The sequence below is a fragment of the Gaeumannomyces tritici genome (genome assembly GCF_000145635.1).
Source record: "Gaeumannomyces tritici R3-111a-1 unplaced genomic scaffold supercont2.7, whole genome shotgun sequence".
NCBI classification, from domain to species: Eukaryota; Fungi; Ascomycota; class Sordariomycetes; order Magnaporthales; family Magnaporthaceae; genus Gaeumannomyces; species Gaeumannomyces tritici.
In genome coordinates, this window is record NW_008804551.1 from 79051 (window position 1) to 96973 (window position 17923).

A 17923-nucleotide genomic window follows, 5' to 3' on the forward strand; every position below is an offset into this window, starting at 1 on the left:
CCCCCCCCCCCCCCCCCCCCCCTCCACCAAGGTGCCGTCCCCACCTCTCAAGCGGTCCCCGTCATCGCCTGCCGTGCTCCCGGTGGTATCCCTCCATCAAAACGCGCACGCACCTAGCTGCCAAACCACACAATTGCAGAGGTGACCATAAAGGGGCCAGCGACACCTCACCGGCCTGACCTCGAAACGATGACAATGGCAACTTTCATGCATAGATAGTTAAGCGGTCGGCAGGCTTGCTTTGCACATAGATCGGATCTGAGGTGTCACACCATAACTTGCACGTTGCATTGACAGCATTATCCAAGCCAACAGGGGCATCGATCTGTGGGGACTGGATCAGGCGGGGTGTTGTTGATCGAGTGCTGCTTCCCAAGACAACCTCGCTTGGGACACCGACGGCTCCAAATGTGGGAGAGAAACCAAGTTGGATTGGACGTATTGGGTGGACTATCTATCTGCCAACCAAACAACTGACTAGGATTTATCACCACGTCAGAAGCGACACGACGAGCAACTGATCCTCCGAGCAGGCTCCGTGAAAATGTGGCCGTATCTGTCCATTCCATAATCGAGGCTAGTATTCCCCCAATTTCGATGCCGAAAGGCGCGGGGCTGGGTCGATGATGCGGTAAATTTAGTCGAACAGACCGAAGCCCATGTCCTCGTCGGACTCCTCCTTCTCTAGAGATGCGAAAAGTGGTTAGTATGGCCTAGAGTAAGAGATGGCATGTCTGATGGATAGTGAACGTGTATAACGTACCCTCCTCCTTCTCCTCCTCCTTGGGAGCCTCGGCCGCGGCACCGCCGCCACCACCGGCAGCAGCACCGCCGCCGCCGCCACCACCGGACGGGACGGACGCCAGCTTGGACGAGCCCTCAGCGATGAGCTAGCGAGGAATTTCAGTCAGCAAGAGTAACACCCGCGATGGTGATTTAGTCCCGGGATGAAGTTGAGAGCCACAGGCCATACCTCGTTGATGTCCTTGCCCTCAAGCTCCGAGATCAGCTTCTTGAGGCGCTCATCATCGGCCTCGATGCCAACGGACTCGAGGACAGACTTGATGTCGCCGGCCGAGGGGGAGGCGTTGCCGCCGAGCCCAAGAAGAAGGTATGCCGCAAGGTGCTTCATTTTGTTGGTTTGATGCTGCCCAGATGCGCAAATGTCAGTTCAGTGTGTGCACCCGCGCTCGTCTCTCTGCGCAGCGGCTGAGGGAGAGAACTGACAGCAGTTCAGAGAACACGAGATATCAATCGATTTAACCGTTTCCGGAGACTGATTCTTCGAGTCCTGGAAAGTTGGCGATGTTGCAAATTTGCGAAGGTTGTGTCGTCAGGAATTCAAGGCGGGGCTGAAAAGTTGCGACAGGTATTTGTGTGGGCTATATTTCCCCTTTGCGCTTGCGGTGCAGTCACGTGCTCTTAGGGCGCCTTCCCAACCAGCTGTGTGCATCACCGGCCCCGCCTGTGAATCATCGCTCTGGGCTCCCGTGCAAGCTCGGACCTATTGAGAGCCACGGGCTGGTGAGCTGAGCGCCACCCATCGCTCTGTCTCCACATCCTTGCTTCATGGGTGTGCAGTGGTAGTGGGTCCCCTGACTCCCTCAGGACTGAGCTGCCCCCACCCAGCACTTCGACGTGGTCTGCGACCGCCACGAGTCTGCCAAGTTCACGCGCAGCGGGTTCCGTGGCAGACACAGTGCCAGCGCCAGACTGAAGAATCAAGCCTCGTTAGTTGCATAAACAGGAGGTACCCACCCTGCGACTTGGAGCCTGCCAACGGAGATAAAGGGCTCTCTGGCCTTCTAGTCCCTGCCGACTTCAGCTGGCCAATGTTGCCCGCGTGCGCACTGCTGCTTCCGGGCATGGAATTTCTTGACTGCCAACCCTTCCCTCTCTTCTCTCCTTTCTTTCCCTCCATCCGCCGCCTCCATTCGCTTCCTGCCACCTCTCACTCTGTTTCTTCATGGAAGGCCAACATGAGCGACGAGCTGGTGGGTCTTTCGAGGTGATGGACTGCCTGTTTGCATAACGCGACGCTTGTTCCCCTCTTTTCCTTCTGCTTCCAACGCAATCCAATCGAATCCAATCCGACAGAAGCCAGACTCTAGCCGACCGACACACTTCCCTACTTCATCAACCGGCCTACCCCTAGGCGCCTCTCTGTCTATCGATCCGTCTCACCTGGAGATTCGGCCGCATTACAGCGGCTGCTTGGTAGCTGCTGTGCTCATCAAATCCAGAGACTGCAGACGACGGGTCGCGTCTCAGGTCAATCACCATCAAACGCTGGGCTGTCTCTTGTCGGACGTCCACATCACTTGCATTCTGAACGGTCGGAGCGCCAGAGCCCGACTTGTGGGCTTTCCTCAAATAGACACGATGCCGGTTCGATTTCCCTCATAGAGAGACTCCTCTCCGAAATCCCGCCCCTTTGAACGCGATGGTTGACTGACTGATTTTTTCTCATTTACTAGATCGGCGATCTGCTTGCTTCGATAACCGGCGAGAAGCCGAAGTCCGCGCCCGCCCCAGCCAAAACTAGCTTGCCTCTGAAGCGAAAGGCTGAAGACGATGATGCTAGGAATCGCGTACAAAAGCTGCAACGCACCACGTCTGGCGCAGATGGTCGTTCACTTCCCGCCCCCCTAAAGGGCGATGTGACAGCTCCGTCTTCTGCGAAACATTCTACCAGACCAACATCTGATTCGGCTAGATTGAACTTGGGCAATGGGACGACAAGACCGGTGGCATCCCAGCCACTCCGATCTCGACTGGCACCATCTACGGGACCGAGAGTAAGCTCTCAGCAGACCCCCGACAGTGTTGCCACGGTTAAGTCGGCTCCCAAAAAGGGATCATTCGCCGAGATCATGGCCCGCGCGGTGAAGGCACAACAAAGTATGGGCCAGGTGGGCAAGATCCAACACAAGCCACTCGACAAAGTACCACCGAAACGGGGTGACCGCCCCGACAGCAAAGCGGATGGCTCACGCGACCCCAGGCGCAAGAGCAAGGGTCAAACCGCGCTCAGTGCACATAGCCAGCGAGGTGGCATGAATGGCTCTGCTGCTAAGAATGGTGATCGAAACACGGACAGGAGGCGTAGCCCTGGGCCTCCGGCATCCAGGACTGGAGCCAGTGACAAGAAGGAGGCTGCCCCAGCTGTGGAAGTCAAGAAGGTCAAGAAGGCCGCCGTCGCCACAACGGGCTATCAAGGTACCGCAAGGCCGCCTCCCGGCGCATCATCCAAGCGAGGAACCGGGGCTACTGTACCGGCCAGTGGGAGCGCCAGACACAGTGCTGATCAACGCCGACATGTTCCCTTCGGCGGAGCGAGAAGCCGCAGTCGCCGCCACGATGAATATGAGGAAATGGATGACTTCATCGACGACGATGAGGACGATCCCGAGGAGCCAGGATACCGGTCAAACCAATATAGATACGCTTCGGAGGAAGATGAGTCAGACATGGAGGCGGGTCTATCTGACATCGACGAGGAGGAGCGCGAGGCCGAAATTCTTGGCCGTCGCGAGGATCGCGAGCAGGAAGCACTGGAGCAGAAGCTCAAGCGAGAGAAGGAGGAGCGGAAACGCCGTTTTATGCAAGCCGCCGCCGCAAAGCGGCGGTGAGCCGAGTCGTTATGCAATCCGACCATTCCTTTCAGGCTCATACAGGACCAGGTTCAGCCACAGTCGTCCGTTGGTCCAGTCTTTCCCTCCACCTGCATCCACATGGTCACCGTGACCTTTGGCCGTCCAGATCCTAATTTCATTTTGCTTTACATCGGTTCCTCTGGTTTAATAGCGTTGGCCTTTCGCCACAGGCCTAAGGTCCTACTTTCATCATGACTGAGGCTTTGCTGTTGACTGTCGCCATTCACGCGATCACTTGCTACGTTTGGTCTACTTGCGATATATTTTTCGGGGAGTTGATTGGTAGCATAAGCGATTGGTGTTGCACATGGTTTTACACCCTGTGGCCGCTTCAAAATCAACATGTTTTAATCTCCTCAATTTTTTGTTCATGGTGTTAGCCCACTGAGAAAATGAACTATATGGCCCAAGGTCACGTCTTTCAGTGTAAATAGCATATAGTACGAGATACATGGGCGCCCCAAGGGCATCTCGGATTTCTTAGAACTTGCCAGATGATTCGCATGTGGCAAACTGAATCTGTCGTGTGGAAAAACCAACACCGTCGTGATAACTAGACAACCCGAGAAGGCACCAGAAATACTTTGGCCAATCATTTCCTTAAAACGACTGGCTTTCTGCGGCGGGGCATTTAGGGCTTAACACAAGGACCGCAAGCTATTTGCGGGGTGGAAAGCAAACAAAGTTCAAGGCAATCATGGCTGAAATAACAACGAGTTATGCGGGAGACATGGGCCGGGACCAGGCCGCGCGAGGAAGGGTGACAACAACTAAATCTATGAAACTCAAAAGAAACAGAAACGAGGGAATGAGGCAAGGGGAAAAGCAGTAGCAACTGGGTGAAGAAAAAGAAAGCGCGATATTAATCCCATTAGTGCAAATTTCAGAACCCAGATACTACTCCTTCAGCATGATGAGAACCAGCCAAACTTGGCAGCCCTCTCAGGCTCTTGCTGTTCGCTATCAACCAGTGAGCGGCTGGCCCGACTTGAAGCTCGATCCGCCCCAGTTAGGAGAGATTCAGGATTCGTCTTTGCTAAGACCGGTGTTGCCGAAGCCACTCAGATCCCATCCCTGATAGCGCCCCGAGTCATCCGGCTGCACCTGCGGCTGGCGGGCGGGGAGAGAATTTTCGGGGGTAGCCTTGGCTAGGGGTGGGGAAAGCGATGTCTCCTCTGTCTTGGACGGCTGTGTGGTAGTGGTAGAATGTTGCTTGGGGTGCCCCGACATAAGGCCCTTCTCCTTGAGATACTGGAGGGTCTTGACGATGGTGAGATCTTCTTGGTCTTTGTCGTTCAGCGTGAGGCGCTGCTGAAGGGTCATCCTGCCTCCATTCATCTCGCGCTCCTTCAAGGCGGCCTGGCGGACAGCGTCGTCGTGGACGAAGCGACACTTGCCTTTCTTACCGCAGATTCCACCAGTGGAGTAGTATTTGCAGTGCTTGGACGGGTCTGCCTTCTTGGATGGAGGCGGCACAAATGCCGCAGGGTCAGGACGCGAGGGAAGAACGTCGGGCTTTTCTGTGTCCGACTTGGAATCGTCAGAAGCCGAGGGGCTGCCAGTCACGTCTCTCATGTCGTCTCCTTCGTCTTGCTGTTCGCGCTTTCGCTTGATGCTCGACTCAACCTTTTCGAGCTGCTTCCGCAGCTTTTCCGCCTTGAGCTTTTGCTTCTCAAGCGACAACACGGCAGCACTTTTGCCGCCATCCTTCGACTTATCCCCACCGGCGGTGGCCGACGCTGCCGCTTTGGCCTTTACGCGTGCCTGTGTGGGGAAGCGAGCCTTTCGCTCGGCTATCCAAGCGGCGACATCGGTTGGGCTGTTGCGGCACGAAAGGGGCAGTTAGCACACGATGGGTCACAACGCAAACAATAGGCTCGGGAGGATGAGTCGAAAATATCCGGGGGTCATGGCTAGAATGGAAGGGCCACATACTTTGGAGCATCCGGGCCTATTAGCTCTACGAGCTTCTCCTCCTCGTTTGCGTCATCATCGGACTCCTCCCCGGGGGTGAGGCCCAGCGTGTTCGTCTTGCGCTTCTTCTTCTTCCCGGCGGACGCTGCATCAGGCTTCTGATGGTTGTTATGCGGTGTTGAAGGAGCCCCACCAGGCTTCTTGATATGGTGATTATGGCGCATCTTGTCGCCACCCATATGGGGTCGACCACGGCCGTTGGAAGAATGAAAGCCCCCTCTGCCATGTGCACGAGCACCGTGCTGCCCGCCGTAGTAAGAAGCGTCATAATGAACAGGGCCAGGCATATGGGGAGGGCCAGGGGGTGGGTACCCCTGATATGGCGGCGCTGGATAGGGGGCAGCGACCTGAGGAGGCCCGTAGGGCGCAGGATAGCCGTTACTCACTGGAGCAGGCTGCTCCTGGCGATTATCAAATCCCAAGCGAATGGGTGGGCCCATGGCCGCTGTGGCCTTGTGCCCGCCACGGTCTCCGTGACTGCCGCCGCGCCCACGCCCACCACCAAACTGAGGTCCAGCGGGCTGATGGCCCGTCGGGCCAGGGCCCCCCCATGGCTGATGGGGTGGTCCACTTTGCTGGTGAGGATACGGAGGATAGTGTGGTGTATAGGGCTGCTGCTGCGCCTGAGGCTGAGCTTGTGACGGCGGCTGTGGTTGTGCTTGTTGCTGCGTCTGTTGCTGTTGCTGAGGCTGTTGCTGAGGCTGTTGCTGCGGAGGCGGCCCGTATGGCGATTGGTGACTATACTGGGGCTGTTGGTATATCTGGGGGGCATAGTTGGGATGGTAATTATGCGCAGACAGAGGGGCATGGGGAGGCTAACAAAGTCCGCATCAGTACAAGTTCCGATTTGGGCCCGAGCAATGAAACGACGAGATGCCGTCGAGGTCAGAGCTTACTGGGGCGCCGTGAGGGGGGGCAGCGTAGCTGGGAGGAGGCGGATTGCCGTATGGGTACGGCATCGGAGAGCCATGGAAGTCGCCGCGCCCAGAGTGACCACCACGCCCGCCACGGCCCGAGTGGCCTCCATGGGAGTGGCCTGCGGGTGGTGGTGGCTGTTGTTGGTACTGGCCATACTGGGTGTATCCGGAAGAAGGGCCGCTGGGGAGCGCCGAAGGAGGGGCCGGTGGTGGCGGGCCGTAGCCGTACGTGGTCATCTTTTCGCAGGTCTCGGAGACGAGCTCGGATGATGTAGACGCGCAGAGCGGGAGGAGCGCGTGTCCGTTCAACGCAAGAAAATGGGGACGAGTACCGACGAGGCGGCAAGGTAAGATCGAATGCCTTGCACGCGAACTTCTTGAAGAAGCACAGCGCGCACAACCGTAGCAAACCTAGGCCGTGGTGGCAGTGCGTTACTTAGGCAGGAGACGACGGGGACGGTGCGGAAGGTAGGGACGCGAAGTCGAGAACCAAGGGGAATTGCACGGCCAACGACAGGAGGCAGATAGACGTTGCCCTCGGAGACAAGCGTCTAGCCAGCGGTGCAGGTGCTGAAAAAGCTTGTGAAGGTATCGCGTTGGGGACTGTCTCGGATTCGTGTGATAATAGGGTAGATGGACGTCCAACACACGAGATTGTCAGGATGACGTTTGGATGCCAGTGGTTTCGGTTGTGTTTTGTTTTTTCGAGTACGGCGTGAGGATTTATTCCTGGTGGTGGCCAGCGAGGCAAGTTCCCTGCAGGGCCCAGAGAGCAAAAGCCAGGAGACCCACATGCGCCGACCAGGGAGGGTCGGGAGGGAAAGGCGGCGGTGGGGCTTTCATTGCCCGCCTGCAACCAGAAGATCCTGCTGCGCAAGCAGTCAGCGGTATCCACTCCTTCAAAGAAGGCAGGCAGGCCAACGGCCCTTGGAGCCATCGCATCTGTCGCCCTCGCATCATAGAATGTGCCCAGAAGGAAGGAAATGTACAGAAGCTTGTATTAGGTATCCCGAATCACGTCTAATCCTGGAACGCCTCAGTAACCGCGAACATCCGACATGTTCATCCTCGTACGTTATTTCTCAAAACCAGCCTCTGCTCACTCACCTCAAGTTCGGCTGTATTCTTCCTTCCGTTCATCGTCACAACTTCTACTTTGCTTGTGTCTAGAGTATACATTGTACCCATTTTCTAGCCACTGGCAAGAAATTTTCTGACAAGCATCCAGACCAAGATCGCGGATCTTGTCCAGATCAAGCCAGCACAGTTTGCGAAGCTGAGCATCGATGCCATAGAGGACAACCTGAACGAAAAGTACTGCAATAAGGTGCGCCGGCCAACGCCAGCCCTGCTCCAGCCGCAAACTGGTATTCAAAGCGGTGGCTCATGGAGCGAAAAGCTGACTCCATTTCCAGGTCATTCAAAAGCTAGGCCTATGCATATGCGTGTATGACCTATTGTGGGCCTCTGAAGGCCTCATTGGACACGGGACAGGTGTTGTGAACGTCAATGGTATACATTTTTATAACAATCCACCATTCTCAGCCTTGTTCTATCTCGACCATCGCTTGGTCTCGTGTATTCTGCATACATCCAGGCTGACGTGCGCAACCCCTGTTTACCTGGATCCCAGTTGAGTGTCGCCTCGTCGTCTTCCGACCATTCAAAGGCGAAGTGCTGTTCGCGCGAATCAGCCGATGCGTGAAGGATGGAATTCACTGTCTGTAACCCCAAACAACTCCCGTCTTCGAACAGCCGATCAATGCTAACCATCGGAGGGATTCAGTGCGCACCGACTTCTTTGATGATATCTTCATTCCATTTGACGAGCTACCTGAAGGGGCCACCTTGTATGTCTCGTAAACTGACCCTGCTCCTACTCGCACAACATCTGACTGGCAGCCTCCCGATAGCAACCACGAACAGTCGCTCTGGGTCTGGCACGTAGATGGAGAGGACATGTACTATGACATCCACGAGGTTGTCCGCTTTCGGGTAAGCGCAGAAGAATGGCATGACCAGACACCGACGAAACCAATCGAGGGAAATGAGCCGCATGAGAAGAAACCGCCATACCGAATCACCGGCACAATGAAGGAGGAAGGCTTAGGGGTTTGTCTATGGTGGGGGGATGACGGCGACGCCGAGGCTGCCGAAGAGCCGGTTGACAACGGTGAGATTTGAGATACCTTACAGGGGTGCTGCAAGCTACAATTCCATACCCGCCTCGGAGCTCACTCCCTCGACTTGTTCTGGACCGTTGAGATTTGAGACCGAAGAACCGCCAGCAGCATCAGGACCGCCGAACCTGTTTGAGTAGTCTGTGCTCCACCTCGTCAAGAACCGAGTAGTGCTCGATGACGGCGAGGTTTTCAACCTCTGCCAAGAATTGTTTGTCAGGGTCAACACCTGGCCCGAACATCTGGGGGGCTTGTGGTCCCATCTGACCCATCTGCTGAGCCATTTGATTCGCAGCTAGACAGAATGTATGTCAGCCGTTGTGTGAGGTGTGGGGTAGCAATCCTTCTACAGCTTAGGGCAAGGAGATACATAATCACCATTTGGATGACGGGTGGTGACTTACCATTATCACTGCCAAGCAGGAAGTTGAAAACAGACTGCAAGCCGAATATGCACAGAAAATACCAGCTAATGCTCGACATCCATCTCGGATCCATGTCTCGGGTAGCGACGCCAGCCTGGAGCATGCTCTTGAACTTGACGGTGAGGGGGAAAGGGAGCTTCACTGCAACGGGGTCAGTCGAAAGCTAGATTAGGTGTCAGGAGGGGCTTGTGACGAATAGCGTACTAATGACATAGCCACTGAAAAATGTATTGATCCAGCTCATGATAAGCGTGTTAGGGATGATCATGGCCATATTGTTCTTCATCATGCCCATCATTCCCTCCATCGCATTGGGATCCGTCATGGGGTTCGGGGGCGCCTGGCCACGACTTTCTGGGGCCTTCAAGAAAGCACCAGATTCGTATGCGGCTGTTAGGGTGTCACGGCGCGTGTTGAACGATCGTTTTGACAGAACGTGGTAGTTGCTGCGTATCCCGATACCGTGCAGTAGAGATCGTTGCTCCCTCATTGTCTTGGCCTCAAGCCGTTTGGGCGATGGGACCATAAGCACGGCGGCGTAATGCCTCAACATGCCGGTGAGGATCTGTAGGTAGCGGGCGCGTTAGAGGGGGCACATCCGGCGCGGGTGATAGGATGCGGCTCACCATGACAACAGTGATCGGGATCAGAATCCAGTAGCTGATTTGTCTCCCGTTAGCTCGCGCATCCCTGGCTGGTGCCATGCATCGCACGTTTTGGGAGTCGAGACGGAACGGCATCCATGGAGGCGCTGGCGTACAAGAGCTGGGGATCCCTATGGATCGTCTGTGCAGGAATTTGCACAGCCATGGTCTGATCGGTGTCTCGTCGACTGATACTGGCGGGGATGAGAAGCGAAGTTCCCGGTAGATGGGTGGTATTTTATATGCCTCCAGCACCGCATGGACTTGTGTCGTCAGGGCCTCGGGACATTTGACGTCGAGGACAACAGGGCGGCAAGGCTATGGCTGTGTGGGGCAGCGCAGCGGGCAGTAACGGTTGGGACCCACCCTGGACAAAGCTTCTGGTGGTGCGTGTGCGGGCCCTTGGGAGGCCGGTGGCCTATGAGAACTGTGGAATCCGACCACGTATGGTGGTGGCCGCGGCCGGGCGCACGCCGACACAGAACCTCGCACCTGGTTCGACGAGAGCCAACCTGTTTCGAGTTCAACCACCAACGAACAAAGAAGGCTGCTTTTTCGCATCGCTTGGATCCTCGCCAACGGCAAAATGGCGGAGAAAATCACAGTTTATAATCTGGCAGGTAAGGGAGCCATCCCGGCCAGCGCTATAGTCATGGGCAGACGCCTCCTTGCTCGCTTTCTCGTGCTGACAATGCCGCTCTAGATCTCAAGAACACGTCTGACGATGCTATTCCAAACTACCTGAACTCCCTCAAGTTCAAACAGTCACACGCCCTCACCGACGTCCGTCTGGGCCTCGGCTACGGCGCCTTCCTGGTCGCCGCCGCCTGCTTCCTGTGGGACTACAAGCTTGGGTTTGAGGGCACAAAGTACTACACTGCTGCTGCCGTTGCCCTCTATACGCTTCTCAATGGCGCTCTCACCGTCTGGATATGGGGGGTTGAGAGGGGGATTGTCTATGTCGGTACTGCGCCCAGCGGGGAAAAGGTTCGTCTCGACATACCTACCACCCATTTCACGACCACCCGCGCGTGGCAGCCTCTCTCCCGTTTGCTGTTCGTACCCAGACTAACCTTTTATATTCAAAATGAAGCTCACCATATCGTCGACAACCCTGAAGAACGACCCTACCTACAGGCTCACCATCTCAGTCCTTCCCAAGGGCTCCGCTGCAGCACAAAGTCTAACGGTTGCGAAGGGCTTCAACGAATGGTTTGACTCAGCAGGTCACTTCATTGCGGCGCCATTCCAAACCATGCTGGCCACGGCTGTGCCGGCGATTGGGAGACTTGACTCCAAAAGGCTTCAGGCCGCAACGCCCTCTTCTATACCTTCAGACTCGCAGAAGTACGACGCCGAGGTGCTCGACGCGTTGCTCGTGGCTTCCACCTCGGGCGCCACAACCGGCGCCGAGTCGGGTATCACCAAGAAGGGCGGAAGTCGGCGGAAGGCTTAGAATCTCAATCGCTGGCTGCAGTCTGGTTGATGATATAACCAGCCCGGCGCAACCCCGAGAGTTTGTTTTACTCTTAGCCAGACCCCGATAAAGCCGAATGCAATGGAACTTCAACCTGAAATCCATTCGTATGACTGTCCACTGTCTCGCTAGTCACTGCCCTCCGGAGTTGCGCACACTTGGCGTGCCGAGTATGCTTAGTCTCCCGTGCGTATACTGCAAGATTGGGCGCATGAATGTCCGTTTCTTCTTGCCATATGAATACGTGATTCGTCTTACGCTATTTATAGTGCGGTCCCCTGCATGTGCCTCTCCCTAGGCCCGCCCCCTGCCTCTGCATGTGGCTACCTAGTGCTGGCTTATTCTTGCCCAGCTGCGCCGAGCAGCGAGAGCAGACTGCCTGACTTCTCGGACAGGATCGCCACATGCATCTCCTAATACACGAGACATGCTTGCCGAGTACTGCCCAAGAAGTCCCTCGTCGAAGCTCTGCGCCAGGTCCTTGAGCAGCAGAAGAACCGCGTCCCGACAGCGGGCAGGGCTTCCTTCCCTTCGAAATCTGGCGGGAATTTCCAGCCCCGCCACCAGCCCAGGCGACTGCTTCAGCCCACACTTCAGTGCTTCGATGGCCCCTGATACAACTGCCTTAATCTGACCCTTCATGGTCCCTGGGCTGTGTTTGAGAACCTCTCGAAGCACGTCTAGCGCGGCTTCGATGTCCCCGTAGTTATGGAGGGAAGAGACGCCGGCGATTGCGACGCGAATGACTGTCTCAATGTCTTCCTCGTATACGCAGAAGTCCATGTGTTTCAAGATCCGGATGACCGCGATCGCTTGGACCTCACCCTCGGGCTTCTCCTGGGTGATTGGGAACGAAGATTGCAGTTTGGAGCTGGCAAACCTCACGTAGAACCACTGCTTGTAAAGAGGCTTGATGACGGCGTGGTTCTCGGGCTCTAGTCGGTCTTTGCACGACACGAGATCTTCTAGACGCCGCGCCATGTACTCCCCATGTCCAAAGGATGCCGGGAGGGCCGAGACAAGGGTAGCAAGTTGATCAATGTCCTTGTCTCTCCTTGCAATAGCGCCTGCGAGCACAGCTAGGATCCTCAAGTAGCGCTCCAGGCGCATTCCGGTGCTGGCCTCCTGGGCGGCTGACTCGAGGGAGGAGATAACAGCCTTCCATGCCTGTCTCGCGGGGGCACTCACGCTCGAGCCCGGAATCCATTTGTTCGCGATGACCGTGAGAATGCAGTCTCGGACCTTTTGCGTTCTTTCCGGAAAGGCCTCGGCAGTTGTAACATCATGAAGGATTCTTTCCGCAAACACCTCAAGCTCCGGCTGCCGCGTCATGCCAAGTCAGCTTCTCCGATCGCAGCAGTACGGGGTACCCCTGGGTTCGGCTCACCGTTTGGGATGAAGGAAACGTGCGCAGGCCCCTTAGAAGACCAAGTGATAGAACATTGGCGCGCCCGTCGTCGTGTGGACTCAACCATGTAGTTGGTGGGTGGCCAGCTCCAAAAAGGTTGAACGCCTCCTCTGGTATCTGCAGTGACTGTTGTTCCTCTAGCTCAATATCACGGACTACGAAAGTCGCCATATCTGCGAGTTGGTGCAGATAGATGTCCTGCAAGTCAATATCGTGAGCGATTGCCGCGCTCGGATTGTTATCCGCGTTCCGGAAGTCCAAGCTAAGCCGCGGTCCGGGGGCTGGATCGGCGACATAGGCGGTGGCGCGATGATAAAATTGAATGAGCACTGACAGGGAGCATTCAAGATACTCTCGGAAGATATCAGAGGTGGCTGCCTGGTCCGTTTCATTTCCTGATTCGGACCCAGATTCGGGGGCCAGCTGACTGGTGGTCAAGGGAAGCTCAGGAGAGGGATAATCGAAACCAGCCGTTAGCCGCGCCCAGCTATCTGTGATCATACCACGTCGTACGAGGAAGCCTTTGCAGTGACATGCGTCCCTGAAGAGCATTAGAGCGTTATAGACGGCCGATACTGCGATGGTAGGAATGTCGAATGGGACCCTCTGGTCAAGATACGAGAAGGTGAGCTGCTGCGTTGACAAGACAAAAGAGCGCAAATGTTGCAGGGGGTGACCGGAGGAGGGCAGACTGGAGCAGCCAATATATGAGAGCCTCAGTAGTAGCGTTTTGAGCATGTCTAGGGAGCTGCGCGATGGCCGGTCTCCCCAACGTCTGTCCTGGATACTGGGCATAGCCCTCTGGAGCATGGTGGAGTAACCAGAGGGGTAGAAACCAACGATGTCGCGGAGGGCAACCACAACAACGTCTGCCAGTTCCTTGCGGAGTCCTGTGTCTGGCGACGATGCGAGGTTGAATATGTTCACAATGCGGTCAGATATCATGGCACATATCTGATCGCACTCACGGTCGCTACACAGTAGGACGGAGGCGCTAGCAACAGCCTGGGCTCCAGGTTGGCAAGCCAGGGCAGCTAGACCTCGAGCCGTCTCCTTGAGCGTCGCGACATGGTCGGTATCGGGGTTCTCGACGTTGTTGTCCTTCCAAGAACGAGTGAGAGTGGCGTATACACGTTCGAGCACAAGCGAGTCGAGCGCTCCAAGATCACGAAATGACCCGGATTGGTCCGCGCCAGGGGCAGATGCGCGAACTAGACGGGCTCGCGAGTCTAGAAGCGAGGCTAAGAAGCCGAGACACGTTCGAGCATGTCCAGACGTCCTTGGATCTCGAAGGTTCGCAGCGATAGCGTCCAGGGTACTAGGAAGCATCAGCGCAAGTGACTTCGCGTGAGCCCCCATCACGCTCTCGAGGAGGAGGCCGGCCTGTTTAGCATATGAAGGGTTGGCGAGGTCCTCGAGACAGTCGCCCATAACGGTTGTCGTAAATTTCTCGAGCGGCCCCTGATCCTGAGCTACCACGGCAGGCGTGGACAAGGGCATGGTAGCGAGTCTGCTTGACAGCGTCCGCATGACACCAAGGGTGCTGTTGAGAATCTCGTGGACTTCCCCGTTGCGGACCTCATATTTAAGGGAGTTCCAAATCTGGTTGGCGAAGGGTGCTATGCCTCGAGATGGGTGTTGGTATCGCTCAAGACACGAATCCAGTGTTTTTAGTATGTCCACCTGTGCTAAGGGTTAGTAAACCATGATCGACTATAGCGGTTGACGGGGTTACTTTCCTTGACCGGGACTGTGATTGCGTCTCCTTGGTCCAGCTTCTGAATTAGAAACGGTAGGGAGAGTTTGGCCAATTTCTCACTCGCAGAGAAGCAGGTCCGGAGAGAGAGCTTGAGATCATCGACTGTGACACCGGCAGGGTTCACGGAGCTTCTCATAGATATGGGGAAGTATGCGGAGAAGGATTTGAACAGCTCTTCATCCACGTCGGATGAAAAGTTGAAGCTGCGGAGTAGGCCCTGCAGAATTCCAAACCACTGGAGGAGGCAGCTAGGGTCTCTCTCGTGGTTACAGAGCTGCAGGAGATCGAGGGCGAACCCACCGGCAGTCCCGTAGGTGTGCTGAAGCTGATTGGAGACCTCCTCGTGGCTGATCAGGGCCTGCAACAGCGCATATACTTCCAAGCGTGTTTGGGGCGGCTGTAGGCGGAAGTCATCTCGCATAGCGGCGACACTTTGGATGACGGATTCTCCCATGTCGGGTTTGAAACCTTTCATCGTCGCCAGCTGACGCAGAGCCTTGGCAGCAGCTAGGATACCAGCCTTGTGATCGACAGTGAACAGCCTACCGAAGAACACGGCAAGTAAGTTTACTGTAGCCGTCGGAAATCAGTCAGTATACTGTAGCCCTTGGCCTTCCGGGATGGGTGCATTGTTAAGGATTGCGGGATTATATTACCCTGTTCAGCCCGAAGCAGCGTTTTGTCCATTATTGACAGCGTGTCTGCAAGATAATCCAAAGCTGAAGGATGATAAATCACCACTGGCCAAAGGGCCAGTGAAGAGAAAAACGATCAGCATTAACAACATGAGTAGCACAGGCCCATGGAACTTAGGAGAACATACCTTTGGCTCTAGCGATGACATCGAACTCGGACTCGCCCACTGCATCGTCATCCTGTGGGACCCCTGTGGAAGACAGAGCGGCTGGCATCCATGGGTCGATGGATTGGACCCAGGCGAGGATAGCAGTGCTTCTGACACTGGCAGAACTGAGAGCTTCGGGACCGGGGCAGGCAAGAGCGGTGTCAGTCGGCCCATGATCATGTTGCCGTATAGCCCATAGGCGCGCCGTACTCACCAACGTTTGTTCTGGTGACGGCATCCTGTCGTGTGACCTCATCATCTGCCAGGACATACTGTAATGCCCAGCCCTTAAAATCGGACATGACTATCTCGAATAGCCCCGCGCCAAGGCACAGGCGAGGGTTGCGCTTGTATTGTTCAGACAATGTTTGTATCGTTGGTATCACTTGCCTATTGGCGGGCGTTGTGTTCAGGTTGGACAAGATATGACAAAGATCTGGGCTTTGCGGGGTTCGCTGCGTGCCCGTGTGTGTTTGGCCCGCCGGCAGAGTCAAATGCGCGAACCTCAACCCGCCCTTGCGGCTCCCAGTTGGAAGATGGTGATGCAAGAAAAAAAGAAACCACTTAGTACACAGGGTACTTTCCTGACGGAAACGTCTGCCTCATTATTTTGACCGAGACTCATCACGTTGTCGTTTGTGATGACTGCTGATAGTGACGCAAGGTGATTGTATTGAAGGTGGGGATAACGGAGGGCGGTGAGAGGGGATGGTGAAATCGGACCAAAGAGAGCTGACTTGATTGCCCAAAAAGGTTGTGACAGGGGTGGAGACTTTTTTTCTGCCACGCTGCTGGAGGGGTCAACATTGGCCGATGTCGGAGGGACGGGAAAAAATGGTTGTCCTTGGTGGGGTAAAGAGGCGCATTCTATTCATGCTCGGCGGCACACTCACCCCAAGTCCCTGAACTGATGCCATTGGGTGAGCGTGGATTTCTGAGCTGCTGGTTTTCGTTCTATTGCAGATATATTCTATCTCAATCCCGTCCGTCCCTCAACGGAATTTTACATTTCGATCACTTTACCATAAATCACAATGTCGTCATCTGACGTGCCCAAGACCTGCAAGGTGGTAACGGCGGATACCGTTGCCAGGGGCCTCCTGGAGGAAGTCAGAGAGACTCTGCGACAGACGCAGAAGGAGGGCAGCGCAAAGCCCTACCTAGCCGCCTTTCTCGCCAACGACGACCCGGCGGCCGTCAAGTATGCCGAGTGGTCCAAGAAGACATGCGAGGAGAAGTGAGTTTCAATCGTCGCCCATGCGTCTGAGCTGTCCATTTCACTCCCCAGGCTAGTTCCTGCCGACTTACGTGTTCACTACAGTGGCTTCGAGTTTGACCTCCGGAGGGCGGACAAGGAGTCACTTGAGGAAGACATCGTCGCTGCCAACGAGGACCCCAGTGTAGATGGCATCATCGTGTACTATCCCATCTTCCCCGGGAACCCGACCCACGACAAGTACATCCAGGAGACCGTAGCCCTCGCCAAGGACGTCGAGGGCTTATGCCACAAGCATTTGTACAACATGTACCACAACGTCAGGTTTCTAGACCAACCAACCAACCACAAGAAGTCCATCCTGCCGTGCACTCCGTTGGCAGTGGTCAAGCTCCTAGAACACCTCCAGATCTACAACTCCATCCTACCCTACGGGAACCGGCTTTTCGGCAAGACGATCACCGTCATCAACCGTTCCGAAGTTAATGGCAGGCCGCTCGCTGCATTGCTGGCCAACGACGGAGCCACCGTCTACTCCGTCGACCTGACCGGCGTACAGCTCTTCACTCGCGGCCAGGGCATCCGACAACCGCGCCACCAGGTTCTTGACAAGGACGACTGGGGTTTGCGAGAGTGCATCCCCATCAGCGATGTCATCATTGGCGGGGTGCCGGTCGAAAGCTTCAACGTGCCCACGGACCTCATCAGGGACGGTGCTGTGTGCATCAACTTCTCCTCTTGCAGAAACTTTGATGGCCCCGCAGTGAAGGAGAAGGCTTCGATATATGTACCTTCTGTGGGGAAGGTAACCATCGCAGTGCTACTTCGCAATCTAGTGGTACGTTTAAAGTTTTGCAGTTATTGCAGTATAAAAAGGTTTACATTATGGAGCTAACACCAAGCAGCGGTTAATTGCGAACCGGAACACGGTTGCTTGAGTGTAAATGTAAGGGGGGCGTGCCAGAGTAACCGCTCCACTACATAGACCAAAAGATCCAACAATTCAATCACTTCGTGATTAAACCCTCTGGCACCACAGTATATCAAGCCCCGGGATCCCTTAGTAGGGCGACCCCGTTACAGTAAAAATAAATAAAAATGTAATATAACGCTGCTTAAATACACGGTTTAACACCACCTAGGTTCGCTGCACCCTTTCTTATTTTTCCCCTTCCCGCAACAACCTACCTTTTAATCAGCGCCGACTTGCTTGCAAGCTCGACGCCCACAATCTGCTCAGGTTTACGCGCTGCGTGCGGCAATCACGTGGCCACGCGATCGGTCGTTTTATTTTTAAGCTAGATAGCGGGACGGGCGAAACCATAAGCGTGTTTGCTCGCTTTAAGACAGTAATACATCTTTGTTGGACTCCAGCCCTTGATCGAGCTTGTTAGCGTAGTCCCTAGCCAGGTAGGGGTGGGGG

General features: G+C 55.5%; 9 protein-coding genes across 9 annotated transcripts; 4 read left to right on the forward strand and 5 right to left on the reverse strand.

Moving 5' to 3' along the window:
• Positions 1–409: 409 nt before the first annotated feature.
• Positions 410–1406, reverse strand: GGTG_11363 (hypothetical protein). The gene is made up of 4 exons (XM_009229249.1): positions 1228–1406; positions 974–1147; positions 764–890; positions 410–684 (listed from the first exon to the last, which is right to left on the reverse strand). The coding sequence occupies exons 2-4, from the start codon at positions 1130–1132 to the stop codon at positions 638–640; spliced, it is 333 nt and encodes a 110-aa protein (XP_009227513.1). The 5' UTR covers positions 1133–1147; positions 1228–1406; the 3' UTR covers positions 410–637.
• Positions 1407–1604: 198 nt separating this feature from the next.
• On the reverse strand, positions 1605–2270 carry GGTG_11364 (hypothetical protein; the record flags this gene model as incomplete). The annotated part of the gene is made up of 2 exons (XM_009229250.1): positions 1755–2270; positions 1605–1713 (listed from the first exon to the last, which is right to left on the reverse strand). The coding sequence occupies exons 1-2, from the start codon at positions 1919–1921 to the stop codon at positions 1605–1607; spliced, it is 276 nt and encodes a 91-aa protein (XP_009227514.1). The 5' UTR covers positions 1922–2270.
• GGTG_11365 (hypothetical protein) lies at positions 1791–4283 on the forward strand. The gene is made up of 2 exons (XM_009229251.1): positions 1791–2388; positions 2478–4283. Exons 1-2 carry the CDS (start codon positions 2383–2385, stop codon positions 3630–3632), a joined length of 1161 nt encoding a protein of 386 aa, XP_009227515.1. The 5' UTR covers positions 1791–2382; the 3' UTR covers positions 3633–4283.
• Positions 4009–7272, reverse strand: GGTG_11366 (hypothetical protein). The gene is made up of 3 exons (XM_009229252.1): positions 6527–7272; positions 5592–6445; positions 4009–5475 (listed from the first exon to the last, which is right to left on the reverse strand). Exons 1-3 carry the CDS (start codon positions 6782–6784, stop codon positions 4677–4679), a joined length of 1911 nt encoding a protein of 636 aa, XP_009227516.1. The 5' UTR covers positions 6785–7272; the 3' UTR covers positions 4009–4676.
• Positions 7273–7440: 168 nt separating this feature from the next.
• Positions 7441–9301, forward strand: GGTG_11367 (DNA-directed RNA polymerase III polypeptide). The gene is made up of 6 exons (XM_009229253.1): positions 7441–7617; positions 7776–7874; positions 7963–8059; positions 8181–8267; positions 8334–8397; positions 8461–9301. The coding sequence occupies exons 1-6, from the start codon at positions 7606–7608 to the stop codon at positions 8729–8731; spliced, it is 630 nt and encodes a 209-aa protein (XP_009227517.1). The 5' UTR covers positions 7441–7605; the 3' UTR covers positions 8732–9301.
• GGTG_11368 (transmembrane protein 111) lies at positions 8248–10091 on the reverse strand. The gene is made up of 5 exons (XM_009229254.1): positions 9913–10091; positions 9779–9812; positions 9357–9717; positions 9132–9293; positions 8248–9022 (listed from the first exon to the last, which is right to left on the reverse strand). The coding sequence occupies exons 1-5, from the start codon at positions 9960–9962 to the stop codon at positions 8841–8843; spliced, it is 789 nt and encodes a 262-aa protein (XP_009227518.1). The 5' UTR covers positions 9963–10091; the 3' UTR covers positions 8248–8840.
• Positions 10092–10229: 138 nt separating this feature from the next.
• On the forward strand, positions 10230–11507 carry GGTG_11369 (hypothetical protein). The gene is made up of 3 exons (XM_009229255.1): positions 10230–10416; positions 10500–10783; positions 10890–11507. The coding sequence occupies exons 1-3, from the start codon at positions 10383–10385 to the stop codon at positions 11250–11252; spliced, it is 681 nt and encodes a 226-aa protein (XP_009227519.1). The 5' UTR covers positions 10230–10382; the 3' UTR covers positions 11253–11507.
• A 93-nt stretch (positions 11508–11600) lies between these two features.
• GGTG_11370 (hypothetical protein) lies at positions 11601–15586 on the reverse strand (the record flags this gene model as incomplete). The annotated part of the gene is made up of 6 exons (XM_009229256.1): positions 11601–12593; positions 12661–14364; positions 14427–15010; positions 15097–15159; positions 15264–15416; positions 15499–15586. The coding sequence occupies 6 exons, from the start codon at positions 15584–15586 to the stop codon at positions 11601–11603; spliced, it is 3585 nt and encodes a 1194-aa protein (XP_009227520.1).
• Positions 15587–16168: 582 nt separating this feature from the next.
• On the forward strand, positions 16169–17684 carry GGTG_11371 (methylenetetrahydrofolate dehydrogenase). The gene is made up of 3 exons (XM_009229257.1): positions 16169–16521; positions 16606–17338; positions 17406–17684. Exons 1-3 carry the CDS (start codon positions 16319–16321, stop codon positions 17436–17438), a joined length of 969 nt encoding a protein of 322 aa, XP_009227521.1. The 5' UTR covers positions 16169–16318; the 3' UTR covers positions 17439–17684.
• The last annotated feature ends 239 nt before the right edge of the window (positions 17685–17923 follow it).